A 17,275-nucleotide genomic window follows, 5' to 3' on the forward strand; every position below is an offset into this window, starting at 1 on the left:
AAATGTACTTGTTTTTATCCCAGTACTGGATTAAACCTCTGAAATTATGTAAAAGAAAATAGTCTTGGACTTTCAAAACTCAAAACTAATGTGTTAATAAATTAGAATAACCAGAAAAAGATTTATCTCTTTGGAAATCTTAATAATCAGTTGTCTAGCTAGGAATACTCTCTTGTTTGCATTCAATAAGGAAAATATTTTTGTTTGTATTGGAATAGCTGAACAGCTGTCCCTGACTACTTTATTTGCTGCACAAAGAAAAGCAAGATATTGTCATAGATCTCTCTGTGAGCTGTGCTGTATATTCATTAATTTATTTACTAGATACTGTTACTATACCCAGCATCGCCCCCTGCTGTTATAAATTCCCCTGAAATACCTTTCTGTGTTTTGCTATGTCTGGACCTTCTCAGTTAAGAAAAAAAAAAAGATAATTTAAAAAAATCCAAAAGTAGTCTCAAGGTCCTTTGTGCATGGACTTGTTCTGGATTCAGGAATGAAATCTGGATGTCCTGCCTACAAAGAACACATTTGTCCTTTTGGCAGCAATTACAGTTTATATGGAAAATAAACGTGTCTTATCTTTGTATATCTCTGGAGAAAGACCTGTGCCAATGGATTGGTATAGGCTGGAAACAACACACAGAGAACAGGGAAACAAATACACCCTCTGAGTCATAACTTTAAATACTAAGGAGAAAAGGAAAAGGGCAAATGAGCCAGTTTAGTAACTCTGTACACAGACAGAAACCACCACACACATGGGGAGCCTGAGGTGCTCTTCAAGTACAGAGCAGTGTATTCTCATTCCCTGGGTAGGAACAAGGCTCAAGGTAGAGACTGACCAAGGAGGAAGGATAGAAAAAAATCAACAGGTTGTACTGGCATAGGAGAGGATATTGCAAATGATGTTTGATGCTTTATTCATCGTACAATACTGGTAGTAAGGATGGAGAGGGCTGGCATGACAAACTGAGAATCTGAAGGATTGCATAAATGCAGTTCACCCCTCAGAAATTCAGATCCCACTGAGGCAGCAGAGGCCTCGTGCTGTTCATGTTGCTCTGGTCCTGATAACATTTTACTCTAAAAATATCGCGTTTGCAAGCATTATCAGGCTTAGATGCATGACTGAACATCCCGATCCTGGAACCAGCAGGCTCCTAAAGGCACCAGAGCAGCAGGCAATAACCATTCCCCTCCATTCCAGTCTTTCTTTTGCCGAATTTAGAGGAAGATCAGAAAAATTGTCTTTGATGCTTCCTGACGGCTCGTACGTTTCAGTCAGGCTCCCTTCATCCTTCCTCATCCCCCCCGGGCTCCCTCATCCCCAGGCTGCCCTATGCCCCTGGGCTCCCCTCATCCTCCGATCTCCCTCACCCTCTGGGCTCCCTAATGCCCTGGCTCCCCTCATCCCCCAGGTTACTACACCACCCCGGGCTCCCTCATCCCCGGACTCCCCTGTCTCCCAGGGCTTCTCTCATCCCCCGGAGGCCCTAATCCCCCGAGCTCCCTTACCCCAGGCTCCCCTCATCCCTCTGGCTCCCTCATTCCCAGGCTCCCCTCATCCCCCGAGCTCCCTCATCCTCGCGGGCAAGAGCAGCCCCTCTGCCGGTGGCCATGAGGGGGCGCGCGGACCTCCTCAAGGTCCTCCCCGCTCCTCCCTCCGGTCCCTCCCGCTCCTCCCTCCGGTCCCTCCCTCCCGCTCCTCCTTCTCCTCCCTCCCGCTCCTCCCGCCGGCTCCTCCCGGGCGGGCGGTGCTCCGGCCCCGGCAGTGTCAGTCACGGCCGCGGCAGCAGCGAGCATGTCCTCCAGTAGGGCCAAGAAAGTGAAGATGGCCACCAAGTCCTGCCCGGAGTGCGACCAGCAGGTGAGCGGCCGCGGGCCGAGCGCGGGGGTCTGGGAAGGGAGGACGCGGAAAAGCGTCTCGGTGCCGCTGCGAGGCGGCGTTTGTGTGAAACAAATAATTGCTGCCTTTTGCAGCTTCCTGCGTGGAATGTGCATTAAGCGCCGCGTCCCTCTCGCAGGGTGGTGTGCTGGTTACATCGCGGTGAAGCCCTTGGTAGTTCTGTGCGGCTGCGGGGTTGTTTGTGTGCTCGTGGTGCTTGGTAACCGTGGGGTTTGTCACAAATACAATGGGCTCGGTGATTTATATAATGCGGTTCGCCCTTTGGGTGCCTGGTGTGCCCGGGGCTGGGCGTTCGGCGGTGTTGTTTTCTCCCGGGGCACTTTGGGAGCACCGAAATCGATCCCCTGGCTGCGCTCTCTGCCCCGCAGCCGGGGGGGTCCCCGGAGCCGCCCGTGTCCCCCGCGGGTCCCTCGTGTGCACAAAATGGAGCTGCTCGCACTCCGGCACCCACAGAGCCGCCTCGCACTGCTGCCGTGTCGGGAGCTCCTCTGCCTTCGCCGGGAACGATGTGACTGCTAAAAACAGGCCGGTCGGTTCCAGCAGAGCCCCGAACAATAGCCCGGCGCTGCAGAAGCGGCCGTGGGGCTCGGCGGAGGGGCAGAGCCCGTCACATGCGGTCATGGGAACCGCGCTGCTCCCGTTCGACCCCGCGAGTGGACGGGGACACGCTGCTTTAGCTACACTTGGAAAAAAAAAAAATAATCTCGTGCCATTTTTCTCTGCTTAAAAAAATCGTATTATTTGTTCTGACTTGCATAGTTTTTCCAGTGTTTCTACTCCTGCTGGAACAGTTTGGAGTGCTGAGCTGTGTGTGGGCGTCCTTTCATGTTTTAACCAGCAGATGAACCACTGCAAATGCTCACGTTAAGCACGTCACTGAAGTGCTATTTCTGAGAATTGTGTGCCGAGTTCTGGTTATTCAATTGGTGAAAGGAGAAATGAAAATGAGTGAGAAGTTACATATGAGAGTGGGGGATTTTTTGTTTGGTTTTTGTTTGTTTGTTTGTTTCTCTTTTTTTGTTTTATTTAATAAATGTAGTGAATGTCAAACCAACAACAGAAAGGGTAAATAAGCAAACACTGTAGGCTTTTTGAACTGATGTGAAATCTTTCACTTTGTTCTGCGCTTTAAAACACATGATATGCATATGTCAGTGTAGATTTTCTCTTAGCAACTCTTCTGTGGCTAATATGGAATTAATATCCATATATGTCCTGCCCTGGCACACGTTGCTCATAGGACCTCGTTTTTCACTGCCAAATATTTCAGAGGGGACAAGAAACTAAAGCCTACAGTACAAGTCGCTCTGGGGAAGCTCTCGTGTGACTCTTCAGTGGTTGTGTCCTCTACTAGTCTTTATTAAATTTTTCCATAAACAAGGGCTTTGCATTTGTTTCTGAGTTCTTAACTAGAACTGGCGTGCATGGAGATATTGAGACAGCCTCAATTATTGTAATATAATATTGAGTAAGACTTCTTAGGCTTTAAAACTTTTTTTATCGTAATTTAGATGATATATCATTGCCAATGATATTTTCGCAACCAAAGCACAGCCTCATTAAACTAGGGAGCCTGAAGGATTTGCAGTCAACCAGAGGAGATAATTATCACTTCTTGATTTAGTATCAGGTAAAATTTCTTGTATAAGAAACTTAATTTCTTTTTGGTTAGGAAAATGTTAAACAAAGTAAAGTAGTGTTTGTGGACTATATTGCCTTAATTATGGTGCAGGATGTTATCAGTGTAGGTCTTCAAAGGATAACTGACACGTTTCAGTGAATAAGTCCCTTCCCCCATAATCCCCACCCCCCAATGGTGCACACACCTACATGCCAAACCTGTAACACGAGAACAGTATTGTTCTGTTAAATACAGTTAAGTTCGTTGAAAAATACTGGGTCTGTTCCAATCCCCTTGCGTGGTTTTGCCAAAATTTTTTTTAAAGCTGAGCCTGGAAACGTAATTATTGGAGAGACCCAAGTGTTCAAAAATGGATTTAAATGAAACTCCTGTATCACCTTAAAAATACACACATTATCTGCTAGACTGGGCTTTAGTACTGTTATACTGACATATGAACAAGGAGACAAATGTGCACACAAGTCTGCTAAATTCTGAGCTTTAAGGTTCAATAAACCTTTATTGGAATTGTTTTTATTATGTCAGCGTCTCCATAAAGGGAATTAAAAAGTCTCTAGTTCTGTAAAACCTGTATCAAAAGTCTTATCTGTAAGCTGCTTGCAGGGTGAAATACAGGAGTTGGGATGTGCTGCAGAAAGCAAAATAATTTGTTTATTCTGAGTAGCAGTTAAGTTCCCCTTTACAGATTCATGTACTATTTTGGCAGGGTTTTTCCCAGCCAGTGGTTAAATTGGGCAGACAGTCGTGGTTCTGTGCTCCTGTTTGTTTCAGTGGACATTGGCAAACGTGTAGTGACCTGTCTTAAAGAATTACACTGGAGAAAGTCCCCCCTGCTTTTTCTCCCCCACTGTCATGCTTCTGCATGACTCGACTTTTACGTGTGTGATTTTAATCTCTTCCAGATCTCTGTTTAAACTTGCTTTGATTTGTGTTTTGAGTCTTAAACCTAATCAAAGCAACATGGTGTATTCCTTACTACTTTTAAAAGATCTTGAAAGATCTTGGCGTTAAGGTAATGAGGTTTGTAATTTATCAGTGTGGCCTTTTTAAAAAATCGCTTCAAATAAGATTTTTTTTTTTTTTTCATTTTTCATATTAAATGTGGCATTTCTTGTTTTACATTGTCGTGTTCTGGGGGAACACACTGCTCCTGTCTGCTTAGCTGATCAGGAAAAGCACTGTATTCTCTCAAACTCTTGGGCCTGCAGTCGGTTTTTGACTGGCTATGGTGGGTTATTTGCATTTTGAATTAACAAGTTCCTTCTGTAGCCACCCGGCCTTGTCTCCAGCTCTGGAACAGAGTGTGGTACAAATGCATCTGTTTTGCTTCGGGCTCTGTTGTGCCTCCTGTTTAAAGCTGCTCCTGCTCTCTAAAGGAGCTGCTTTCAAATGCTTCTGAAAGTGAATGTATTCTGAATGCACTGATGGTTTTAACTGATAATTATTTTTTAAACGTAAATAGAGGAAGCACAGCTGGAAATGTCTGACTGATTTGACTGGTGATATTTGAGAGCTCTGAAGAGAAATTGTATTTCTATTTTAATTCAGCCTTCCTTTAATGCTCTCCACTTTCCCCCACCCCCTTCCTGCCAGTCTGGGGAAAAGCAGTGCAAAGCAATCACAGCAGCTGTGCATTTCCAGCTTGGTTTTGAACAACTGCATAAAGAAAAGGCTTGCTGGGTGATTCACAGCAGAATCTGGTTTTATTATGTTTAAATACAATTGTATAATAGTGCAGACCAGAGTTTGCAGTACTGACTGAATTGGAAGAGTTATCTCTGCCAAATGAGAATTACTGGTGTGTTTGTTTCTTCATCGGGAAGGAATTCTGTCATAATTTGAAATGATCTGAAATATTTGTCTTTTGTTTTCCCAGGTTCCTGTTGCATGTAAATCATGTCCCTGTGGCTACATATTTATTAGTCGAAAACTCTTGCATGCTAAACGTTCTGAGAGATCCCCACCCATCACAGGTAATACTGACTGAGGGGCAAGAAGGGGGCAACAGTTCTTCCCCCTTATTTCTTGCGGGCAAAGGATTGAGTATTTTACCTCTCTGTGTAAATTAACTGTTGTCAGTTCACTTTCCCTTGAATTTGTGCCTGGTAGACTTTGAATATGTTAATTTTGCTTGAATTTTGAGGAGAGGGGGCAAAGCTGGTGTTTTCAGTCTGTCTTCCTTTGCACTTGTGATGTTGGCATTTTCTCTGTGTATGTTCTAGCTGTGCACGTTGGTGTCTGTGCAAAAAAACTCATCACAGGAAGCTTTGTGTTAATCCTATTTCGAAGCTAAGTGTCTAGAAGTGCCAGAAGGATCTGATTTCAGACTGTGTGCTGATTGAAGCTGGGTTTTCTGAAAGTAAAAAATTGGTCAAAATGTTTAATCTAAATCCAGGTGGGTGTTGCTTCTCTCTCCATGGGTTGAATTGAAAAATAGTGTATTTTTTGGGTCCAACTTGTGTGTCTTTTGCTGATGGATACAGTAATGAGTCAGTTGAATATGCATTCTGGCAAGAATAACATTCTTCTTGTGATCACTTTTATCACTTCCTCCAGTCCTAGTAGGAATGAGTGAGAAAAAGAACCTGTCAGGGAAGATGTATATTAAAAAAACCCAAACAAAAATGCCAAACAAACCCCAAACCAAACAAAAACAAAAAAAAAAAAAAAAAACAAAAAAACAAAAAAAAAAAAACAAGAAACCCAACAGCATATCTGATCTAGAATGTCTACTTTTAAAAATTATCTACCAGACCTACAAAATGGAAGTTAAGCATTTGATGTTTTTTATCCGTGTTTTGAAGGATCTCGTAGGAATTAGATGACATTGTGCTGATAACTGAACTTTCAAGGTGGAGGAGGTTAAGAAATGTCTGTAGTAGGCTGGAAGTGTTGGTCAGTTTTCTTTCCTCTTCCCCAGTTGTTGATGAAGTAGTTACAAATGAAGCTGAAGACCATAATCTGGTTGTATAATTCAGTTTTGTATGTAGGAAGTGCACCAGGGGAGACAAATTGAATATATGCTGGGGGCCATCCTGTTGGAAAGAGCTCTGGAAAGCACTTTTTACTGTGAGGGTGACCAAGCACTGACACAGGTTGCCCAAAGGGGTTGTGGAGTCTCCATCCTTGAAGATACTCAAAAGCCTTCTGGACATGGTCCTGGGCAACTGATTCTTGGTGGTCCTGCTTGAGCAGAGGACAGGTTGGTCTCCAGAGGGTGTCTGGCCACCTCAGCCTGTTGGTGACACTGTGGAATACAGGTTTTGTGTTAACATTAGTGACAAGTTACCCTGCTGTCCAGTTTGTACCCTGTGCCTGTACAGAACTAATGGGACAACTGCAGCAAGAGAAAATCAGTTCCCCAGGAAGATGTGGTAAGAGACTGTGTATGTCTATATTATGCTCATAAGGTACCTGCTACTTCTTTTAGGAAATGTTTCAATATTTTCAACAATATAACTACTGCAGAATGGTGCTGCAGCCTTGCAAATGTGCAGCTAATCCATGTTCAGTAGTGTGCTGTGGTTACTGTACTATTTTGGGTACCCAATCTCATTAATTTATACTTAACCTCTAGGTGAAACTCATGTAAATACAGTTTTTATTTTTTTTTTACTTTGGTGTGTAGAAAAACAATACCCCTGTCACAGCCTTGTCATAGGCTGTATTTGGTGGGACACCTACACCACGTGTTGTGCCATTGGCAACAGTTGACTCAGCCTTTGATTTGTCTGAGCAGCAGGAATGATTTCATTGTTACTGTCAAAAGAAGCTCAAGTGTAGTGGTGTTTGCCTGTATGATAAACCTTTTTCTTTTGCTAGAGGAAACAAATGCAGTGGGCTGTCCTGATGGCTGTGGTGTGTACAGTTTGTGTTTCCATCTTGTTTGGGAAACTGAGCTTTTTGTGTACTAGCAAATGTCTCACTTGCAAAATGCATTTGAAGCAACTGAAGGCTTGATCCTTGTAATCAAGAGGCGAAGTGTCATTCTGGATCTGAGCCCTTAATTTGTGCATGGATATCATGTATGCTCTACAGGCATAGACATCTAACCACTTCATGGAAAAAAAGGTGGGGTAAGCACTAGGAATAAATTAAGAACAGAGGTGAAAAGAACTCTGGATGAGTCCATTTCTGTTCCTTTGCACAGAAAACAAGAGCGAGGCCAAGCGGAGGCGGACAGAGAGAGTTAAGCGAGAGAAGATAAATTCTGCAGTAAATAAAGACTTAGAAAACCGAAAAAGATCCAGGTCTAACAGCCATTCAGATCACAGCAGAAGAGGAAGAGGAAGACCTAAGAGTGCCTCAGCAAAAAAGCACGAGGAAGAAAGAGGTATGAGAAGGGGAGAAATACGTTCACTGGGTTTTCTATTTGTATGAAGACTTTTTTATAATCAGTAAACATTTATGCCATTCAAACCATTTAATTAGACTAGTTCAGCCAATATCTGATATCTTAATGTAGGGTGGGGACTGTTTCACATCTGTAGAGACCTCTGGTTTTATGTTTCAGTGCCTGATGAAACAAACCACAAAGATCTAAATCTATATTTTTAGCCACTGTGTCAAGTTTCAGCATGTAGGTTGAAAGCCATTGGACTGAAGTGTGAGGTTTTGTTTTGTTTTTTATTAAGGTGCTGCTGCTCTATATCACAAGGACAAACAATATAATGATGTCTGTTGTCAGAGAGGGATTAGAATGACTGGATTGCTTAAAAAGTTTCTTGAAAGCTTTTGGAAGGCCAAAGTAAAAAGGGCTTCGCTACTATGATGCCCCTGAATTTTGGAGCCATGTTTCTAGAATAACACTAGAGGAAAAAATGCCTCCTTGATAACCTGCTGAGTTTAATCTTTATACAGCCAAGAGGCTGTTACATGACTAGAGTAATTCTGGAGCCCCTCAAGAATGTAACTGTCACTTAAAATTTCTATTGTTTTAAGAGCCCATTGGCACTTCATTTGCTATCTGTTTTTTTGGGGATAGTAATTTTAGACCTGAATTATGAATCCAAAACTTAGCATGGATTTAAAAAGGTTGGAAGGCAGGTAAGAAGACTTCATACAAATATTTAGAAGATATTGTTCTTAAAACTCCTCAAGCCTTCAAGTATATCTTGTGATATAACTCAGAAATGCAGTTATTTTTTCCCTTCCAACTTGTTTGTTAGCAGAAAAAAGGGTGCTAATCCATGCTGCAAATTCCTTTAGTTTCTCACTTTTCAAAACCAATTTTGATGTCTCTGCTGTTTGATTTAAATCTGTTCTTTCTTAATGTTCCTTTCTTGTAAACAAGTATAAATTGGGATTTGGTGGAGTTTTTTAGTACTCTGGATTTGGAAAGAGGAGGTGGAATTTGATTTCTGTATTTTTTTCTGGGTGGCAATTATAATAGGAATACACTTGTAATATCTAATCTCTTCACTGTTTCATGTGGCTTATTGATGTGTGTAGCTTCCGTATTTGTTATTGACCCAAGCTAGACCTTGTCTAGCAGCTTTAGGATCCTTTCTAGGCATTTTTAACTGCTGGTCTAGTTCACAAACAGCTTTGTTTTTAAAATTCCAGCAAGCTGCTTGGGTTGCCATATAAAAGTAAATCTTCTTTTCTGTCCCCTGGAAAAGAGGAAAGCAGTCAAAGGAACAGATCCATTCTCTTAAGGCATGTTTTGTAGTCTCCAAAAAGCAAGAACCTAACAGCATGAGGGATATTTAGAGAACACATTTTCCTGTTCAAAACTAGGCTGAGTGTTTCTAACCTCCTGCTAAGTACAGTATGCCAGTGCTTGGAGGTGGAAAACTGGAGATAGAGATGAAGTGAGATCTTTGCATTAGAGTGTGTGTGTGTGTGTGTGTGATGTGCCTTTTTCTTGGTGTGTTTTTTAGACTTCAGTCTTACTTGGTAAGATTGCCCTCATCTTGTCCTGCTCTTGCCATCCCCTTTAGTTGATCTTGTGATATTGCTACAATTTCTTGCTCACCCTCTTCTGCAGAGCTGGTGCAGAGCCTGGGTTCACACCCATTTGTCATTATCTTTGCTCCAGTACAGCTCATCTTATTGTTCAGCAGTAAGTAGGCTTAGAATATTTTCTTACTTCTGACTTATTTCTGGTTATGTCAGACTGTAATGTGTCACTGTGGTGATTTTTGGGCTGATTAAAAAAAAAGTGATATATATGGTTGTCATGGCTATAAAAATAAATTCAACAGTGAACTCACCATTTTGTAAGTAATTACTATAAATCAAATTAACATTGACCTCTCCATTTTCAAGTCTCTTAGAAAATTGACCTAACTACTGTGTGTGGAGTAATTAATGGGAATTTTAGAAATAATCTTCCTTTACCAAACCTGGTGCTTCATGGTGTTGTTTGTGTATATTAAGCAACTGTAATTCTACTACAGTTAAGGTGATTTCTGTGTGACCGATTGCTAGGCCTGGTATCAGTCTGTGTAGTGTTGAAAGTCAGCTCTGGAGTGCAAGGTGTCAGCTTAGTGTTAGACTTTAAGTATCTTATTTCCTTGCCTGTTGCATGTTTCTGTGATATTTTGGGTACACATTACTTGCCACTAGAGATTGTGCTGTCCTTCTTTCACCCCAAATATTTTCACCCCAAGACTGCTTGCATAGGTCTTAAATATTTGGTGCCTCTTGGGCCTCTGCAGTGCCCAATGCCTTTGTAGATGGAAAAACAGGTGAACAGAAAACACCTCAATTATAATAGCATGGAAAAGCTGGTCATCTGTCCATTGGAAGGCCACCCAGCTATGAAAATTGTCTTCCTAAAGACCCCCATGACATTTGTAGCTTTGCTTCCTTGCTTGCAATGCTCTTTCCATACATAGTGTGCTTGTTCCCAGTTATGTCTGTGCATTTGACTGATTCTTTTGTGTCCTTTGTGACTGGTTCACGTTAGAGCAAAGAGCTGCAGGATTCAGCAGCAGTTAAGAACAGAAGAAGCAAAAAGGCTTTTTAAAACGAGCTATTTTTCCTGCATATTTAGCAAGGAGGAATGGAGGGAGAGCAAAGAGGAAGCTGATGTAGATTGAAGGGATATAGCAGAGTGCTGGGACCCAGAAAATAGTCCTGTCACATGTTCCAGAGCCATTGGATGACCCTGGAAAATAGGAACTTCTCTCTGCAGGCTTGGCTTGTCAAAATTATCACTTGATTTCTTCTTCAGAAATGGTACAATATATTTTTAAAATAAAAACACTTCATAATAATTTGACTCTGATTTTGTTGTTGTGCTGATGTGTTCTTTGTTTCACTGTTTGGGACTGACACACAGCCAGACCTGTTCCCAGGCTGCCTTGTTATCTGGGTACCAACCCTGACTGTATTAAAACAAACAAAACCCTTGTGTGCTGGAGGAAGTGGTGTTGGTTATTCTGAAAGAGGTTACCAGCAAATAAGACTCAGTAAGAGTGGTCTGTAGAATTGCTAAAGCATAGTTGTTACTTAACAAGGGATGAATCTCCATAAAGTATATATATTTCAGTATCCTGATAAAACTTAAGCTGAAGTAAATTTTTGGCCCAAATTTTCTTTTTCGAATGTTTTCCAGCTGTATTACTCACACAATTGCTGCCCAGTGTGCACATTTGAAGTAACTTTCTATCTTGAGTAGTAAATCCATGCAAAATTTGTGAGAGGGAGGGTCAATATTTGATTTGTACCTATTCAGTTTTAAGGGCTGCAGGTATAAGGGAGGTTGCAGGAGATGTGGGAATGCAAGAGATGTGCTCCAGAAAGACTGACTGTTTTCACCTAAATAACCTCTTAGTTGTACAGCAAAAGACTTATTATTTAATGTCTTACTGTCTGTCAGAAGAACAATGCCATTTTTGTCTTTTGTTCATAATAGAGAAATGAGTCAAAGCTCCTCTCAGATAAGACTGAAGTGGAAAGTTTTAACAGAGTCTGCAGAAGCCACGGTGTCCCATGAGCAGCCTGTGATAAAATGTCATGCAGGTGCAGGCTCTTCACTTGCTACTGTTGAGAGCTGGAATTGTCCTGAGAATGTGTGAAGCTTGCAAACCTTAATCCCTGATACTCTTTGATATTAAGATTTCAGTAAGCTGAAGTCTGTCAGAACAAACCTGTCCTGTGAGGACAGAGGAGAAGGGCAACTAAAATTTAAAAAGTCAAAAATCTGTTAACAGTAACCCAGGGTGGGGGGAGTATTTTTCGTTTTGCTGGGTGCCCATATATTTAAGTGGTGGCTGGATTTGGATCAGGAAGCATGAAAGAAGGGGTGGGGTTTAGATATGAAAATACAAAAGATTAATGTGGAATAACCAGTGTGTGCAGTGTCTGTGCTCAGAACAACTCCCAGCATTGTTAATTTTTAAATGGTGAGAGGGAGGAAGTGGAGCAACCCAGACAAGAGTGTACATACAGGAACTGATTTGTCTTAAAGTACAAGGCAGGACTTGCACTGAAACTCAGTTTCTAACTCATTTCAAACTCAATACCCTAGAGAATATTGTCTTGCATAGCCAGGGAACCAACAGAAAGCTTGTTTCTGCTGTTTCTGTATCAGTATTAAATCAGAACACAGTGGTAAAGGATTTTTCAGCTCTCCTACTTAGTTTTTTAATGCAAGCATTTGATTTCACAGGGAAGGCAGCCTGTTGGAATACTGTCCATAGCTGTAACACAAATGTGAAACCAAATCTAAAAATATCATTATGAATGTGAACCCATTGAGGGGTAACTGGGTGAGTAGGTGGAGAGAGGAGATGCTGGGATCTTTTTTCCACATGGTGTATTCCGTTATTTTCCAGTGCTGCCTTGTCTTTCCCATGCTAGTTCAGGTGTCTTGGTGGAGCAGTTGCCACGTGTGTGGCTGTGTTAGTGAGACAGAGGGCTCTGGCAGGTGAGCTTTGTGTCATGATTGTAAATTAGTCCAGGCCACTGTGGAGCCTGGATTAGAGATGGAGTTCCACAGCTGGGCACCAGCCTTAAAGCTCTGAATGCATTTCTCTCTTCTTTGTGTCCACAAGCCTGGTCTTCTGCTGACAAAACTGTTTCTTTGTTGGCTTTATTTTCTTAATGATTTGTGTCAGCTACCTGTGGCTGGATAAACTGGGATGTAAATACTCTTGATATTTATGAATGTGGTATTTCTGAAATGGTATTACTTTACAAGTTTTTGTGGTGGGACTTGGTTTACTTGAGCACTGCAGTGTGGAAACTTTTCTATGGCTTCCTGTTGTGTCTCTGTAGCATTGAAACAAGCCAACATCAGCAGAGGAGGCTGACAGGCTTTCACTTGCTCAGTGAGGTGTTAGCATTGTTCTGCAGCTGGGATAAGATGGAAGAGCTGCAGTGTAGAAAGGCCAGAAATGTTCATGATGATAAATTAGGAGCCTGACTTCTGCCAAGTATCTGCTCTTTGGTCTTTGATGCTGTAATTAAACTCTTGGGTTTCTTTCACAAATGTTGTGTTTAATGAGGATATTGTAAAATAACCTTGTTTTCTACAATATGAGGTGTTTATGTAAAATTAAAAAAGCCAGCAGAACCAAAACCACTGAAGGAACACTTGAATACTTGTTTATCGTTGTATTAACGACTCATTCTTTTGTCATGGTTTAAGAACAGAAATTCAGTTGTGCTTTTGGATGGCTAATTCTGTGGCTCTTCCAGCACCTTTGTGTGCCTCCATTGCTTCCTCCTCTTTCTCAATCCCTCATGCATAGGAGTTGATTGTCTGACTTCAATTCCACTACTTCACATAATTTATTAACTTCTGTGTAACTTGCATTAACTTGGAATAATGAAAAAAGCTCCTAATAGTGACTTTTTTTTTTCTTCTACAGAGAAACAAGAAAAAGAAGTGGACATGTATGCCAACCTTTCAGATGAAAAGGCCTTCGTGTTTTCGGTGGCCTTGGCAGAAATAAACAGAAAAATTATCAATCAAAGACTCATTCTGTGACTTTTAAGCCCAGCATGGTGCAGTTTATGCAGGATGGCTGGCAGATGGCCAAGGTGTTTGGACTCTCGGCAAGTGTGTTGTCTACACCAACAAGGACCGTAGTATTTCCTGTTAAAATTCTGCTGCTGTTCTTGGAAATGGAATTCTGTCTCTACCAGTCGGAAAGAAAGTGTGTCACAACGTTGTGCTGTGAGAAATCAGGAAGCAGATATGTTTTACTCCTTGAAGACAATTGCTAGACAAATGCACAGAGAGACTGCACCTGTTCCAGAGCACTTCTCTTGAATTTGCTGCCAGAAATGCAATATTTTAAATATTTTCAAAAATAAATGATTTTCCTTTAAAATTATATATTTCAGATTTTTCAGCTATATTGCAGTTTATGTATGTACAGTTCACATAACTTTTTAATAAATTGATATTCCAATATTTTATTGAACTGGGGATTAAGTACATTTGTGATACTCAGGGTGTGTTGGTTTTAATCTTCTTAGAAGTCTGGTATTCATCCTAGGTATGACTTGAGACTTAAATTTTTTAATAGGTGTGGTATAATTCTGATAGGAAGAAAACTAAAGTGGTTTAATTTGTGGTGGGGATTATTTTGTTAGACAACTTTATATTGTGTATGAATTAGCTTTAGAAAATAATTCCCTGTTACAGGGAGTTGTTTTTTAAAAATCATGTATACTCTCTGAGGTCAGACTCCTGAAGTTTAAGAGCTAAGCACTTGTTTTATAACAACAGTTTGCTGGTCTCTGCCTTGCCCAGCCAGTAAGTTCTTCTCCCAAACTCTTTCTTGGACCGTTATTTCCTGGAGAGGCAGAGCAGCAGGTATCAGGTTTGTGGATCTGCAGTTAGCATCCTACTGGTATTGCCAAAACACGAGGATATGGTAGTTCTTTTTATTCTCAATAGCTTTCTTTGCCTGCCTTTTAAAAGCATAATTCTTCTCACTATTGTCTTTGGACTGTTGACTGTAAACACCAAAGCAAAAGTCTACCTGAGCTGTTTTGGTGGAAATAGGTTTGGGGAAGACATTCAACAGAGTGGTCTTTGTTAAAGTGGTAGGTATTGTGCAGCAGGAGCCAAAACTCTTCCTGTAGTAACTATATGGGGGGTTTGTGTTACCAAGAAAAAACCCCCGAAAACTCAAGCTGTGTAAAATCCTGAGGGAGGAGGTGTAGGAGGTAATTACATTAATAAAATCTGATACACTGGAGTTTTGTCACCTTTCATTCACTCTTTTCTGAGAAGGGGAATGCAGCTAAATGTTTTTTAATTAAGTATTACTCATGCTCTTCAGTATCACATTACTTCAATAGTGAGAATTGCCTGATGAGGTTCTGCTACAGAAGTGAGCTCTGGGTGGATGCCAAGACTTTTTTAAAAGCCAGACTATCAAATACTGACTGTCTATTAGTTATTGGTTAAAAGAAGGAGCCGTGGTAGTTTCAAGTGAAGCCACAAGGGACTGATCAGGTGCAAACTTTGTAGGCAAAAGCAGGAAACATGGAAAGTGATTTTTAATTCTTAACTCCTAAGGAATAATTGGGATCCTGTTTAGCACTGCATGAGAGAGGTGGGTGTGGAAATGAACTTAAACCACTAATACACATTTGTCTTCTAGTAAATGAGAAATTGTGAATACAAGACCTACTTCCCTACATCATGTAGACTTCTGCTTTCCAGAGCCTCAGCCTGTCACAGATACCAGGAGTAAGGACAGATGAGTAACTCCTAAGGCTAGAGGATATGTTTGCATGGTAAGTTGTTAAAGTCAGAACAACAAAAGGGAAGTTCTGACTTTGAAAACTGAAGGATATGATCAGGCTGGTGTTATTCCTGTTGCCAGAATGAGATTTGCTATGATAAGAGGGCAAAGGGAACTGCCAAGGCAGTCTGTTGGGTGCTCTGACCTGCTTTCCTACCTGTTGTGTCTTTCTGCTCCTCCCCGTGGAGTTAAAGTTACTGTCAGAGGACTGAAGTTAATGTTGTTAGATGTGACAAAATTTAACTTACAGTTTTACATTTAGGTTGGTGCCTTCTCTAATAAGTGCTGAAAAATATGTTCATACCTCTCAAAAGTGCAAGGCTGTTTTTTCTCCTTCATCACTGAGGCTCTCTGGAAACAATGTTTTGAGTTCTATTTCTTTGTTTCTTCCCTTTGTCTTCCCCAGGTCTCTGCCCTCAGCTTTTCTCCACATATTGTCATGCTGCTTTTCTTCCCTTGCTGGCTTCCAGTTTCTTTGAGAAAGCTGTGATGGAAGCAGGTGGCCTTGAAAATATCCTAGGGAGAGAGTAGTTCTTTGCCAGTGGATATGGCAAAGCAAGACACCAGACTTTCTCTTCCCAGTAACCAAAAGCAAGCCATTCTTTCCTGTATAGGCAAGACATTTCAGCATCTTCCAAAAGCCCTGGTAACTGTGGTATGCCAAGACATAGATTTCTTGGAACATATTCAGTGACTGAACTGGAAAGTGTCTGCATTGTACAGAAGAGGCATCAACATGATGGCATCTCAAGAGCTCTTTCTTTGTGTGTTAGAGATGATCCACACATGAAACACTGCAGCAAATCATTGTAGATTATAATTGTAAATTGTATTTGCTCTGTCTATGAGACTAAAATAAAGCCAGTGACAGCTAAGTGATGAAAGAGAAAAATTCTGTGTGTGCAGCTCTGACTTGGAAACTGCACAGTTTCTGAGAAGCAGGAATAAATATGGTAACACTTCAGGAAGTTGCTTGCACAGAACTTCTTTTGTGACTCTAGTTCCAGATTTTGGGTCCTGCCTGTGACTGTCTTTGTGATTCAGGCTGTCTCCATTTGTTTCACTGTATTTTTTGTAGTGTGCAACCTCACACAGAAAGATGGTCTTTCAGAAAAAGCAAATTAGGCTGCAGTTTTTTGTCAACAAAAGATTAAGTAAAATACCAATCCAGCTCTGTACATGTTGATTTGCTTGACTGAGTAAACTTCCTGTTAAGAACTGAATAGTTTAGGACTATACTGGAGCACTGCCTATTTGCAAACCACCATTCATCAAGAAATCTGTTTCCATTTATTTTTTTAAGAGCTATGCTTGCAGTGTTTATAGTTTTGTGTAGCAGCATGTCTGACCATCAGTGGTCACAGTGGGTTCACAGTTCTGGCTTGAGATTTCTCTGCGTTTCCTCTATTCTGCTACTAGATGGCAGCCTTATTCCAAATAGTTCACTGTGTATTCAGGCATTCTTACTGTGGAGACTAGGAAGAGCATAGCATTCAGTTTTCAGTGAAAGTACCCTGAAAGATCATTTTTCTTTAGAACATCACTCATATCTAACATGAGAACTTAAAATCCTGCTGATGGGTGTTACTGGCTCTCTGCACTGAAACGTTGCTCCACCAGTGTGGGATGTCAGCTCTTGAGCTGTGAGAATTGGTAAAGGTGAATAATTAGTCAGGACCAAAGAATTCTGAACTTTCAGTTGGCAATTAAATACGAAATGATTCAAGGGAACTCTTCACCTCACCTGGAAGTCCCATGTATTGGTCAAATTTATAAACATCTCTGATTTTCCTGTTATTTTTGTTCTAATACTGTTATGGTTGATCAAAAAAGTTGAAAATGGGACAAAGTATTGGGGAATACTTCGCAGATTATCATCATCATCATCCTGTAATTGGGCAGGATTTATGGAGAGAGAGAGACTAAAAATGAGATACTGGCTTTGAATGTCAGTTCCCAGGCACGGTCTTCATGTTGATTTTACTTAGTGCTTTAATTACTTTATTT

The 17,275-nt window shown here is 41.2% G+C and overlaps 1 protein-coding gene across 1 annotated transcript; it reads left to right on the forward strand.

Annotated features, from left to right (window-relative positions):
* Nucleotides 1-1,728: 1,728 nt before the first annotated feature.
* On the forward strand, nt 1,729-13,923 carry C13H16orf87 (chromosome 13 C16orf87 homolog). Its single transcript, XM_032701034.1, has 4 exons — nt 1,729-1,870; nt 5,428-5,524; nt 7,702-7,884; nt 13,376-13,923. Exons 1-4 carry the CDS (start codon nt 1,805-1,807, stop codon nt 13,492-13,494), a joined length of 465 nt encoding a protein of 154 aa, XP_032556925.1. The 5' UTR covers nt 1,729-1,804; the 3' UTR covers nt 13,495-13,923.
* Nucleotides 13,924-17,275: the final 3,352 nt, after the last annotated feature.

Source organism: Chiroxiphia lanceolata, chromosome 13 (genome assembly GCF_009829145.1).
Source record: "Chiroxiphia lanceolata isolate bChiLan1 chromosome 13, bChiLan1.pri, whole genome shotgun sequence".
Lineage (NCBI taxonomy): Eukaryota > Metazoa > Chordata > Aves > Passeriformes > Pipridae > Chiroxiphia > Chiroxiphia lanceolata.

Coding starts and splice junctions, on each gene's coding strand:
- C13H16orf87 (XM_032701034.1), top strand. CDS start 1,805: ATGTCCTCCAGTAGGGCCAAGAAAGTGAAGATGGCCACCAAGTCCTGC. Junction 1,871..5,427: donor GCCCGGAGTGCGACCAGCAG/GTGAGCGGCCGC, acceptor TTGTTTTCCCAG/GTTCCTGTTGCATGTAAATC. Junction 5,525..7,701: donor GAGATCCCCACCCATCACAG/GTAATACTGACT, acceptor TCCTTTGCACAG/AAAACAAGAGCGAGGCCAAG.